Source organism: Lathamus discolor, chromosome 16 (genome assembly GCF_037157495.1).
Source record: "Lathamus discolor isolate bLatDis1 chromosome 16, bLatDis1.hap1, whole genome shotgun sequence".
In the NCBI taxonomy this organism is placed as follows: domain Eukaryota; kingdom Metazoa; phylum Chordata; class Aves; order Psittaciformes; family Psittacidae; genus Lathamus; species Lathamus discolor.
Window position 1 is genome coordinate 4,249,603 of NC_088899.1, and position 13,559 is coordinate 4,263,161.

The window sequence follows — 13,559 nt, forward strand, 5'->3', positions numbered from 1 at the left end:
TTTTGTACACAAAATCATACAAGCACGTCCACAGAATTTCTGCTGTCACCCCTCAGATTATTTAAGATTGAAGAGGAAGAGCTTATTAAAATTAGGGATTCATATTAACTGTTTGTTATTATTTGCAACCTGACAGCACTATTAACATTCATTCACTCTGGGGTTCCATTGTGCCAGACCTTAAATTCACACACAGGAAGTCACAGACTATGTTCTGAAGACCTTATATTCCAGCTTGCTGTTCATGCTGGAAATACACCTCTTTCACGTAACTGTTCAAGGCATAAATAGTCAGCGTTCAAGAAGCATGTGGATGACGCTCTTACTCATACGGTTTAATTTTAGGTAGTTCTGAGAGAAGGAGGGAGCTGGACTCTATGATTCTTATGGGTTCCTTTCAGTTGAGCTATTCTATGATTCTATGTCCTAACTGGTTGCCTGACTAGTTAAAATAGTAAGTCCTCTACCTAAAACAAAACTCTGTGTCGATGTCCAACAGTTTACTGAACAGAGTCCACCACTGCAGTAAGATGAAATAGCGTTGCCCTTTTACAGCACCTTCTATCCAAGAATCTATCAGCTCTATCACATATTTATCATCTAAATATTAGAAAACCCTACTGATGAAGGGAAGCATGACTGTAAGGTTCAGAAGGGAAGACTGAGTCCTGTGCTGACTAAATGCTTTTTTCAAGCATCATAGTGGGTGAGAATCTAATTTGTATTGACTATACCCCTTCAGGTCAAGGGGTGTCACAGGCTAGCATGCATGATGTTTGTTTGTAGACAATGATCATTTGTATCTCTTTTTCCTTGGGTAATACGATCTTGTCATGGGCATCAACAACTATAAAGTGTATTTGAAGTAACATTTGGGATCCAATTCTGACAAACAGTATGGCATTATTTGACCTGAAATCTAGGATCTAGCACAGAAATCTGTGAACTTGCTGGAGAAATCACTGCAGAAAGCAACAGAACCAGATGGTTTTTGAAGTGTTACTTACTATACACCACTGGGTGAGAGGGCTGAGCTGGCACCACTTGTGTAGGAAGACCTGGGGACTGTGGCTCATCCGTGCTTGTGCCCGACTGCTGGAAAGCCAGGTCAATTTCTTCATCTGTCAGGCCTGGGGGAGCAGAGGAAATGAAATCAGTTTAGCACCTTTACCCACTTGATGCACGCATAATTAAATTCTCAAGCCAGGCAGAACCCTTTCAAGCTGCAAAGGATTTTGGCACTGACTTGAGCAGTAATGCCTCCCCAATTTTGGATTCACTGGAATGTCTCCCTCTCTCTTTCTCTGTTGCAATTTAACCTTAAGCGACAGAATATTAGCCTCAACGCTGCTTCCAAATGTGGCTCATTCAATTTCCTTAATTTATCCTTGAGTTTATTGCTGCTTTTGAAGTAGCTTTCTATTGCAATTCTCCATTCTTCCCCCGAAAAAAAGATACCATCAACTGCAAATGTGGCTCATTTTAATCTGTAATGGTGTAAAAAAAAAAAAAGAGGGGAAAAAACTAACAATAATGCATGAAAACAGACAGGGAAACAAAAACCTAATTATTGGGTTAGACGACTAATTAGTCTACATCGTTTCCGAAGACGGGAATAATTTGCTTTATTTTATGACAAATGCAGAAATAAAAAGGAAAAAAATCAGGACTGACTGTGATTAGTATGAATGGGACACAGAATGTAAGGAGGAAATAAAACTATAACAAAACAGATCAAAACAAGGCCAAGGCGAAACTTTCAGCGTTAGCATTGCCCCGGCCTATGGCTGCGTGATTAGATTGCCCTAAGGCAGCCTGGCTTTTATTTCATGCGGAGCTGTAGTAACGCTGCACACATGGTACATGTTGGTGCAGTCACTCCTGCCATCAGGAAATGCCAGGATGACCATCTGTAATTGGCCACAACATATGGAAAAGATTTGGCCAACAAGGGGGAAAACAAAAGCAGCTAAAGAATCCATGATGACCAGCATCTGTAAAGAAGCTGGATTATTTTTTCCAAACAAGAGAAAACATCCTATAGAAAAAGAATTTAGTACGCAGATGGCAACCATGATGTGGGGCCTGGGCAGTTGTGTATTATTTGTTGCTATTCTCCCGCACAGAAGCGGGTAGAAAGCCAGTGTCCCTGCTACAAGGAACATATGAAGCGATTCAGGACCTTTTACTATACGGGCAGTGTATAAGCAAAAACATTCAGCAAGGCTGGAAGTGAGAACATAGATTTTAAGGAAAGTGATTTAGAAGAGAAGAGACAGACCACTTGATTCTCACACAGCTGCTGTAGGGACTGAGGGCAGTGAGGAAAATGCTATGAATATGACAGCAGTGGGATAAAAATGGGGGAATGCTTTCCATCACCTCCACTCAAGATCCATGAAGATCTGGTAGATGAAAATCCTCAACTTAATCCTTTAAAACACTTGGCTTTTTAACATAAGGGAGATACAATACGGAAAATGGGCAGGCCTTAAGTTTTGATGATTTTTTTAAATGATCTTAAACTTCCCTGCATACTGGGGGTCTAGACAGAATAATCCATAGCACAAACAGTAATGCCAGAAATAAATACACAAGTCTGTCTCAGAACTGCTATTTAATATCATAAAGCACTAGCACAGTGCTTCTGGTATTCAGAAGGCTTTATAACTATTAACAGATCTTTTCCCTATTCCTGTGAGTACATGAGATACTCTGAGTTCCTGCCAGATACTATTCTATCTACTCTACAGTGCAAATACTGTTGCACAGAGAAATGAGGTGATTTCTCTAACATAACAGAATATTGTCAGTGGCAGAAACAGCATCAGAAATCTGAAGTTCCTGATCTCTGGTCTTGCAATCTCTTTTATTGTATTTGATGCATGCCTCAAATAGTAAGGAACCAAACCCAACTTGACAGTATGGAACAAGACCTGCAGTGAGAGTAATAAAAGGCACAAGAACACAACTCAGCCCATTGTTCAAGTCACAAAAGCAATATTTATGGTGTCTAAGCCATGCTAAAAAGTCCTAATCAGAAAGAAACTGTTTTAACCAGCTCCTAATTATCCAATGTAGGAGAAAGCATAAACACATGCCAACACTGCAGATCACTAGCAACTATGGAATTTCATAAAGATGGAGACAGCATTAGCTGCTGGCTGCAAACATGGCTCCCACTAAAACAGGGCATTTTGTCCTACTTCCATGCAAATCTGATAATATTTAACACTTAGAAACATACAGAAGTTATGGAGGATCCTTACCTCTTTCTACAAAAAGAACAGGAAACAAAGCTTATTGTTTCCTAACCATCTTGCCCTTTCTGTTCTCATCCTGTTTGAGATTAAATGCACTTCTAGGATTTTTCTGGTCTTGCCAACTAGGGACACTCAAGTATCACTGTTTCCATTAAACCCCTGCTATACTGTGGAGAAAAACCTGATATGAATGATAGAATGATGGAAAATCTTTCACATTTGAATTCCTGGTTTGAACCCTGTGCAAAGTAGTGCAAATTAAAATTGGTTATTACATCCCTGGACTATTCTGCTGCCTTGTGAAGTGGTCTTGTTCATGGTACAAAAGAACATCACAGCTACATCCCTTCTTAATTATCAGAGGAGAGGGCTGGGACTGCCATCACCTTGGAACACCTTTTTATTCATCCAAACAAGATGTTTTTAAGGCCCTGTCATCTTGGCCTCCAAGCATCAAGGGAATAATCTCCTGGAGCCGATTCCTTAAGCATATATATGGAGTGAGTCTGCACTGCAACTAGTCATCTGTGGATTCAGAAATACCTGCCTTCATGGTTGTCATTTCCCAAACACAGTAACAAAAACATACAAGACATTCTGACTGTCCTCAGGCAATTACAACTCATCAAAATTCCCTTTGGAAATTCCTTTGGACTTTTTTTCACATTCACCCCCTACACACATGTATGCACAGTATGGGTTTTCCGTGCCCCAAATTATTCAACCTTGATAGATTAATTACATAGAGAAGCGGGAATTTCTAAACCAAAGTATCAACTGTTCCAATATCTCAAAGTCCTTCTATTACTGCTTTATATTAAAAAGTGTTCATGGTCCATCCATTGTTCTAACCTAGCAGGAAGATTCTCTTGGATGCAAAAGCAGTGCCACAAACACTGGAGCTTTGCATCTAACATAATTCTCAAATAGGTATGTCTCAGTTTAAGAGAAATATTGGTCTAAATCCACCTTCTCAACACTTTGGAAAACAAACCTTTTAGTTCTTCTGGAGTTGCAGCAAGATCAAGACCATGCAGAACGCAAAAGGTTAAAAGGAACAATAAAGGAAACTGCCAATTGTAAGTGAATTATATTTGGCTTTGAAAGCTGAGCCACAGCTATATTATAAAAGGCATCTCTTTGCGTTGTTTACCATCACCCTGACTAATGCAGACCTTTTTTTTTGTTTTAAATAATCTCATGCAAATTAGACACACACTTCCTTCCAGTTGATTGCTATCTGCAAGGAATAATCTAACCGCAGAGGGTACTGAGCAAGGACTGAGCTGAGAAGGATGCAAGGAAACTGTCTTCATAGCCCCACAGAATGCAAACCTATTCCCTTCCCCCAACCACCTATTTCATTCCTCTACGGCACCACAGCCATCACAAAGAATTAGGTATAGTTTTCACAGAGCCTTAAAATTTCCTTTTCAGGCTTCAGGGTGTTGATTTGAAGAATGCAGCACCCATGACTGTCTTACACTTAAAGGTTCTTGCTGACCCTCTTCTGCATTTGTCACCAGGGCCACTCAGTTTTCAGGGGTCGCTCAGCCCCTGTAAGTTGTGGTCAAACAGAGTATTAGAGCAAGTCAGAGAATACAATGGGTTTTCACAGACAACTCCTGGTGCCGGCACCTCAGGTGTTGTATAAAAAGCTCCTTTGCCCAAGAACTTCTAAGGCCTGACTGTCTATTTAGGCCCTTCTATAATATCTACTACTGTTTAAGATAAGGACCTCACATACATCAAAATACTGTTCCTCTTATGACCACTCTGAAGTAGTGGAGTACTCAGAGGAATACTATTATCATTACAGATGAGGAAGAGGTGAGACGTACAGATATGGGAAGTGCTCCGAGGTCAGAACCTCTGACAGTCAGAAAATAACACTCGGGAGATGCAAGTCCCAACCCATTGTTTTACCGTAAATCCATTCTTCTTTATTTTATGGATGAAACACAGTAGCAATAACTGCAATGCAAAACCCTCGCATGAGCTTAACCAGATGAGCCACCAAGTTTTTTCTTCTCCTTTTCTGACACAGGCTCTGACATTTCAGTGACAACCCTTTTTCCCATCCCATCCACTGAGCATCTTTTTCTTCATTATATTCCTCCTTGCACTGCTCAATCCAGTAATTCATCCAAGAGTTTCACAACCTGAAGGCAACATTAGCTTTAGGGAGAAAATGTCTGGTTAGGACGGAATTGAGAATTCTGCCAGAATAGGGAAAGGTGGTGGAATGAATTAAGTTCCTTTTGTGGGTTTGCAAAGGCAGTTTTATTACCACCCTGACAGACCACCCGGGAGCAATGAGCACACCTACCCTTTGGCAGGGACAGAGGCAGGGCAGGGGGTGGTATCTCTTATCGTTTTCCTCACCCATGCATGCTCTTTCTATTAAGAAGAAAGCAAAATTGAACTGGACAACTTGGTTAGCTACAACAAACTCTGCAACTACTTGAAGTTAGCGCATGGTATCATATGACTAAAAGGAAGATCTACTGGTAGGCACCCTGGAACAACATTACACTCCTGTTCCTGGAAGCCACTGAGTCAACTCTGCTCAGAAAGAACATAGGCACATTTAAAAAAAATCATCATAAAAACCTTCTGGGATGTGATCCAGACTAATGATTCCACCTGTTCAGTCAGTTACACGCAGCGCTGGGTGATGCTTCTATCAGATGTTTGTCCTATATCCTACTCCCTGCTCAGCTGAATGCATTTCCAAAAGGTCAAAAGGCATCGTCCCCTGATCCATTTGCTTTCACACATCTTGGTTCATGGGGCATTCAGGAGGCTGAGCCTGAGCCAACATTTCAACAAACCCCAAGGTCTCGGAAACATCACTTTGTTTTTACCCTTCATTTACATTAAGACACTGTATTTGAATGTAAACATCCTGCTGCTTCACTTCCAGCTCAAACTTTGTGTAAAGGAACCCCAACATCAAAGGGAATTTCACTGGTCTCGACTGTCACACTGAAAAATACAGCAGTAAAAGTCATTTGAAAAGTTACTGAAAGAGCTTTGAATTCTTACAGCCTTATTCACCTACAAGCCTGTTAATTATGCAATTGCAATCTTTAAGCAACATTATATACTTTAACCCATCAGGGTGACTAAATAGCAATCAGAACTGATAAAGCTGCTCTAACATCACTGCACAGCACAAAAACAAGGAAGGAAAAACCTGACTGACAGTACAACACGGAGAATTACAGCGAGCCAAGCAGGAATGAAAAGGTTAAAATAAAAGGTATTTTGGCATAACAGATATAAATAAATAAATAGACCTGGCAGCAGTTTCTCTTCCTGGCCAAGCTTTTTGGAGTCTATAATAAAATGAAGTGTAATGGAGTAGAGGAGGGCAATGTCAGAGGGTGAGGGTTTGGGAGAGAGGTTGTTAAGTATCTCCCTCTCCTCAGCTGTGTTTACTCCATTTACAGGACCCCAGGTGATTGATAGACAGACAAAAGCAAAGCAAGCAGACAGTCACCCCCCTCTGGGAGCATCAGGAAAGGGGATAACTCCTGACATCATCTAGAGCCCCAAACTCCCCTTAGCCACTTGTAATTAAAAAGACAGAGCAAGATATGCAAGCCAGAGAAAAAGTAAAAGAGGATTTTTTTTATTATTTATTATTAACATTTTGTTGGAACAGGAGAGTGCAATAAGGACTCTCAGAGCCGTTAAAAGTCGTCGGGTGACCTGCAGACCCCTATTTCCCAGAGCCTTGTATAAAATTGAATTTTTTAAACATAAATTACACGTAATGACGACACTGTAAAAACTAACAGTAATGGAAAGCTGTGCTGTATTTCATTAGCCTGTATTATTCCGTGCCACCTGATCCAGCCGGGCCTTGTTTATGAGTTAGTGTGTTAGCAGATGCCGATGGAAGCATTTGCTTCGACCTTGCTCTTCTCATTGGGGCATGAAATTACGACGGCAGCACCTTGATATTACAGCCATAAATACAGTAAACTGCAAATTTAAGCCAACGGCTCCTATTGTCTCTGAACATAAAGCTGATCGGTATTTATTTAAAAGGAGAACGAAAAAAAATATTATATATCACCTTGTTTATGGGTCCAGTCTCCCCCCTTCCCCTAATCTGCCTTATTCACTTGGTTAAATACTAAACAAACAAACTAAATCCTCCCTATTTTCTACTGATTAAATATTCGTATGAAATGAGTATTGTCTTCCGAAAACTGGATCAAAGTCTTTTCACTCTGAATAAGAAAGGGCAAATGACTTGCTCAGCATGGCTTGGAATGGAAAAAACAGGAACAAGTACTGCAACTTTTCAGTTTTCTAGGTACGAGAAGTTCAAAATGGAAAATTAAAAAGTTGCTGCTGGTCACTCATTCGTGTTTGTGTGCAATGTGTTTGTGTATGCACATGAGAGAGGGAGAAAGATGCTTCCTTCAAGTTGTTTTCTATTTAAAAATATCTCCCCTGTTGATACTATTTCAAACCAAGGAGGAAAGACACAGAAAAAAAATCGCAGTAAGATTAATGGGAAGGCGGCGGGGGGGAAATGTACAGGATTCCTTCTGTGAGGCAGCAAAGAGGAGGGAGATTGCCTCTTTCTCCTATGGGCATTTTGGGTAAATACCCCTGTTCATTGACAACATACCCACTAAAATTTATTAGAGAGGAAAAAATCAAACACAAAGGCAAAAGGACATTGTAATATCACAAAGCGTATCACAGCATAAATCACAGCATTATAAGCCAGTGCAAAATGTATTTCACTCGTAGTTTCAAGGCAGGGAAAATACAGTTTCACTTGTAGCAAGAGAGGTCAGGTCTTCCTCTTCTAATGTAAAGTAAGCTCTTTGCTTACATGAAGTATGTTATCTCTGTTCCACGGAGAAAAAAAAGAAGGGATACCTTAAGTGAAAGCTCCCAACACTAAACGATATATTTCAGGGGCCAAAGCACTGAAAGGAGAGTAAGAGGAACAGCATGCAAGACAAAGTGGCTGGATAATGGGACTCACACTTGGGATTCTGAAATGCAGAAGTCCTATTAGGTGCAGTGCTATCCCAGCCCTAACAGGATTTGGATACCTTGGTTTTGAATTAACCTACAACAAATCTTCAGGTAGCAGAGAGCATAATTCGACAGGCACAATTTTTGCTTCACAAGAAGTTGAAATCAGAAAAAAGGCAGAGAGCAACATGACTCTAAATCAACTAAGACATGTCTAGAAGTCCTCAGTAACCAGAACCACAGAACCACAAGTTTTATTACAAAGCCCAGCTGAATTCCTACACAAACGTGAAAAAAAAAAAAACCCACAGCGAAAATTCAATCCTGAAAACCTTCTTCTACCTTTACTACAGAGTTGTTCTAAGAATATGACCATGGGGTCAGCAAAAAAGACAGAAGAAACAATTCCTTCTGTAACAGAAATAAAAATCTCTCTTTCTAAAAATGGGGGGAAATTACATATTATCATCATCTATGGGTTTTATTCTTAGGTCACTTGCCTTCAGCTTTCCCCTTCTATTATCATACAAGCAGAAGCTAGTACTTGATAGAAAGTCTCCTTCGAGCAGAGAATGGGAGAATAAGTCCATCTGTCTATTGCTCTCCTATTGACGAAGAGGCACAGCCGAAACTCGGACAACATGATGTGAGAACTCTACATGAGAACAAAATCCTTTCTATATGGGAAAAGATTTCAAGTTACTATCTACCTTTGGGTTTGAAGGCTTTGATGACCCTATGCCAGGATGCCAACTCCAAGGTGGCTTATCAGGAATAGAACATAACCAGGGCTCTGACATTTGTTTAAAAGAAGCCTGTACAGTGCAGAAAATCCAGATGATGGAAGAGACACTACTCTAGTAACCATAGTGCTGTTATAATTTGTTACCACAACTGACAACCTCCCTAGAAATAAAAGTATGCAGAGAAAACAAGTATTAGACACACTAAACGGCTATGTTTCCAAGCATACCCAACCTGGGATCTGCAAATGCTTCTTGTTATTTCTGCAGAGAAACAAGTCTCATGGTGATGGTTCCTCATCTTCATTACTTGTATTATAATACTCCTTAGAGACCCCAAAAGGCATTCACCATGCAGGTACTGTGCCAGGTACCATGCAGAAACAAGGCAGGCACACCCAAAGCATTCAACAGTCAATGTGAAGGGGAAAAAAGAGGTTGGAAAGAAAAACACACATAAATGAAGTAACTTACCCAGAGTACACAGCACATCTATGAAACGTTCCTTGTATTAAATTGGGGACTACAACAAAACAATTCTATAAGGGTGAACGGGCATTAATTTCTTCTACATTTCCAAAAGTAGAACTTCTTGGTACACAGCACTTGAGAAACCTAGAAACTGAACTTCACTACCAAAACTTGATACAAATTTTAATAACAGGAGTGACAGAAAATGCTTGTGCTTTAGATCAATTTACTTTGTGTGAAAGAAAAGTATTTTGTTAAACAGCTTGTTGAGCAATAGCAACAAAATGATTGGCCTTTGGCTACTCTTTGATCTGCGATATTATCTTTAGGAGCTTCTAAGGAGAAAGCCAGAGGTTGTCTGAAATTTGGGTAAGGTAAAACCCTGGTAATACAGGAGGTTTGATTCTAATCTGCCTTTGGAACTCCAATTTTAAATTGTACTTCCAACAACTTGAACCAGCATGTCACAAGAATTCCAGCACTGAAGTAGAAGGAGCTGCCCTGAAGGATCTGCAGTCAACCAGACATCTGTAACTCCAACATCATCTTTGTTACTGCAGCAAAGAAGAACCAGACCTTTCGGTGGCATGGGCCTGAATCTAGTCTTTATTAGATCTGACCTAGCAGACTGGCCATAATGTGGAATAATGCCAGATTTCACTGCTGCTCTGTTCTTACTGGACTAGCCTGAGATGCAATTCTAGAACCAGACTCTCTTTCAACTCTGCATTCAAAAGAAAGGAATTGTGTAAAAGAAGAGCAATTTCAAACCATTATAAGGAATTCTTTAACCAGATTTGTCAGAATATCTGAAGGATGACTTAGTTTTACACATAAGAATGACAGTCTGTCCTGACACACCATTCCCAGTTCCTTGTATTACTCTGGAATTACTGACTGCCTCAAACACACTAACAAGAGGACTGAATTTTTTTCTACATTAGACAATACCTGTCACAGAGTAGCCTCTGCAGACAAGGATTAACTGTAAAGAGCGACTTGCCTCAATGTTATTTATTTCCTCTTTTACTTTCAGAACTTTAAACTTTGGAAAGGAACAAACCAAACCTGTTAGTCCAGACTTATCACATGAAAAATCATATAAAGTCTGTACTGAATGAACTTTTAGTGTTTGAAGAGCACACAGAATGGAACACTAAACATGCATTATGACAGTGTCTACTGTGCACTTGCTGTCAGGAAGTTGCTATAAGGAGCATGAGAACAGTAGCTACAACTGAAGTTCCTAAGAAAATGTAAAAATACGTGGAAGTGTGTACAGAAAACTATATGGAAATGTAAAGAAACCAACACTGGGTGAGTAGACATGAACACAGGAGTCTAGTTTCTTTTTCTGACACATTTCTCACAAGCTTATAGAGCATCTTTGCTCCTCTAACCCAGTTTCTATCAAGTGAATCAATGTTAGACACCTTGGAGTCAGGTACCATCGCCCCGAGAAGATAAGCTCAATTAAGAAAAAGACATCTAAATACTACATATTTGATTAGTATGGTAGAAATGTTTCAGGTAAATCTGGTTTGTAGTTCCCCCAGAAAGACAGAGACGCGAATACACCATTACAAAAAGACATGTCAGCAAGTATTCATTACAGATTATAAATCACCCTCATTCTTCTTTCTTTTGTTTTAAAGAAATTTTTTTACATGCCATTAAAATACTGTTTGCTGAATGCTACTACAAAGCTAGCCACCTGTAAAATTAAAGGCTGATGCTGCCAATAACAGTGTTGAAATACCTCTTGTTTAAAAGGCAAACCTACTTTGTAGCTTTTAACACAACTGTATAAATATTTCTCCACCCACCCTTCACAATTTTGTTGGTTGCACCGCGTCCATTTAGACAACAACCATCTATGTCATCACACAGGATGTTAATCTTGGGTGGAGAAGAAAGAAACAATAGCAAATGGACTTTTAAGAAACCCAGATGAACACATTCAAGCAGGGTCCTTCATGATAAAAGAAAAGCAAAGACAAAAACATCAGGGAACAAGTCAACAAAATCACAGAAGTTTCAAAAGATCATTTTTCATCTTGGGGTTTGTTGTGATTTTTTTCTCCCCATGTGCCTTCAACAGCTCTTCTCAGTTCTGGAGAATATGAAAGGAGTCTGGATTAAACACCCAAAGGACGACTAATGCTAACAATACTAAAAATAACGAGGTTAAGTGGTGGAAAAACGACGGTGACCACACACGGAGAACTGGAGTGGTAAGGTAGAGAAGGAGTTTCATCATTGCTCCCTCGGGACATGCACAGAACATACTAACTGCTTCTAGTTCTCTGGGGTTCCGATTACCATGCCAAACACCTCCAGAGTTTCCTTATTAGTATAATAAAAAGCCTCTACACATTTGTGTTCTATTCCCAGCCTTGCTATTGACCTTGTGTAGGTCATTTAACCTCCATCTGCCTCAGTTTCTACAGCTGTACAACAGGAATAATATTCCACAATATCCTTTGTAAAGCATTTGAGACTGACACAATTATCATTTACAAAGACTGATAGTTTTGAGAATCTATACATACATTCTATGCATTTGAGCTAGATAAGGCATTTCCAACAAATAATTTATTCATGTAACAACTTTATCCTTTTGTGTGTGTCTGTTTGCAGATCATCTTTGGAAATAATTCCACATTTGCAGCTCTCACCAAACTACACAGGACTCAAATTCATGCTTTGCTTTGACTGGGTGTGGAAATACGTGGCATTTCTCTGGTCTTTCAGCTAAGTGCTTCCCTCAAAATCCAGTCTCTGGGGTTGAATGTTCAAAATGGAAATATTTAAGTATCTATTTTTTTAAACACTGTTGTCTTCTAGAGCCTCAAAGCAGGACAGGCTACACAAAATTCACATAGAAACTGGAGTGAAGATTAAGAAACATTTATGGGCATGTTCCTGCAACGTAACACAAGTCAGATCAGTAGGTGAAGCAGCTGAAAAACTTGCTACTACTATAAATCCATACTGTATGAGAACAATTCTTGAAGTTCCAGGACTAGGAAATAGCCCCTAAACAAAGGAATCACCTCACAAACAAAAATGGGAAGATGCTCCCTTCTGGGCACTACATAAGAAAAGCGTCTCCTTTCCAGGGTGCCAAAAGGCTGATCAACAGTGCTATTCAGGGCTGCCCAAAGAGCTCCTCACAGTGTCAGGTCAGTGATGGAGGGCCAAGGGTGCACTCTGCAGATCCCTCTTCTCTCCATGTGATTTTATACTCCACAGTTTTGAAGTGTACGAATCATGCTAGGCACTGCCAGAACTCTGCTGCAGGGGAAGTGACTGCCTGACGTGCTGTTTAAGGGTAGACCTGAGCAGCAGCTTTGCCCTTATTTCCCCAGAGATGACATAGACCCCACACTCTTGAGTGCCAAGTCCAGTGACCAGATAGAACAATTTACCCTTTACAGTCGCTGCAGTAGATGAAGCTGGCCAAAAAGGACTCAGATTCTTTTTTTTTCCCCTTTCCCCCTGTTTTCCTTTTACTGCTCCTCCCATCTGTCTCAGGTGGCCTAGTGTGAAAAAAGCTCTTTTATGATGCAATATCTGGGACCAGGTGAGGCCCTGACTCTGCAGATAACCTAACAAATGGGCAAGAGCCACTTGTGTTCTTATTGACAGTGCATGTGCTAGTAAATACCAACCTCCAGGGTATTCTCAGTAAACACACAGCCATCCCTAGCTTCTAAGATACACAGGCACACACAAGCACTTGCTTTACCCGACACTGAACTCACACCTCACAAACAAATTATTTAACTACTCTATCCCCCAAGGAAGACGGTGATCATTTCAAATGCAGCTCCCTGCTCGTCTCTCACATCCACGCAACGGCCTGATAGGTTAAATGCTGCCATTTAATTACAGTAATGGAACCTGCTATTTTTTGGTTCCCTTGAATCCTCTCTCGCTCTCTTTTTTAAATACATACAGAGTCATCTTTTAAACATGTGTTTTATATTTCTGAGTTTAACAGCTGCGTTCTCCTGGTTACTTGAAGAGCAGGAGCAGAATGATATTCTGATATTCCTCCCTGTGCCTC

General features: G+C 40.2%; 1 protein-coding gene across 1 annotated transcript in view; it reads right to left on the bottom strand.

The window, feature by feature from the left end:
* The window catches only part of PEX14 (peroxisomal biogenesis factor 14), a 76,874-nt gene that overhangs the window by 15,838 nt on the left and 47,477 nt on the right, over nt 1–13,559 (bottom strand). The window contains exon 4 of the mRNA XM_065696285.1: nt 1,008–1,130. Within this exon, the coding sequence (XP_065552357.1) occupies nt 1,008–1,130 (123 nt within the window). The remainder of the gene's footprint in view (nt 1–1,007; nt 1,131–13,559) is intronic.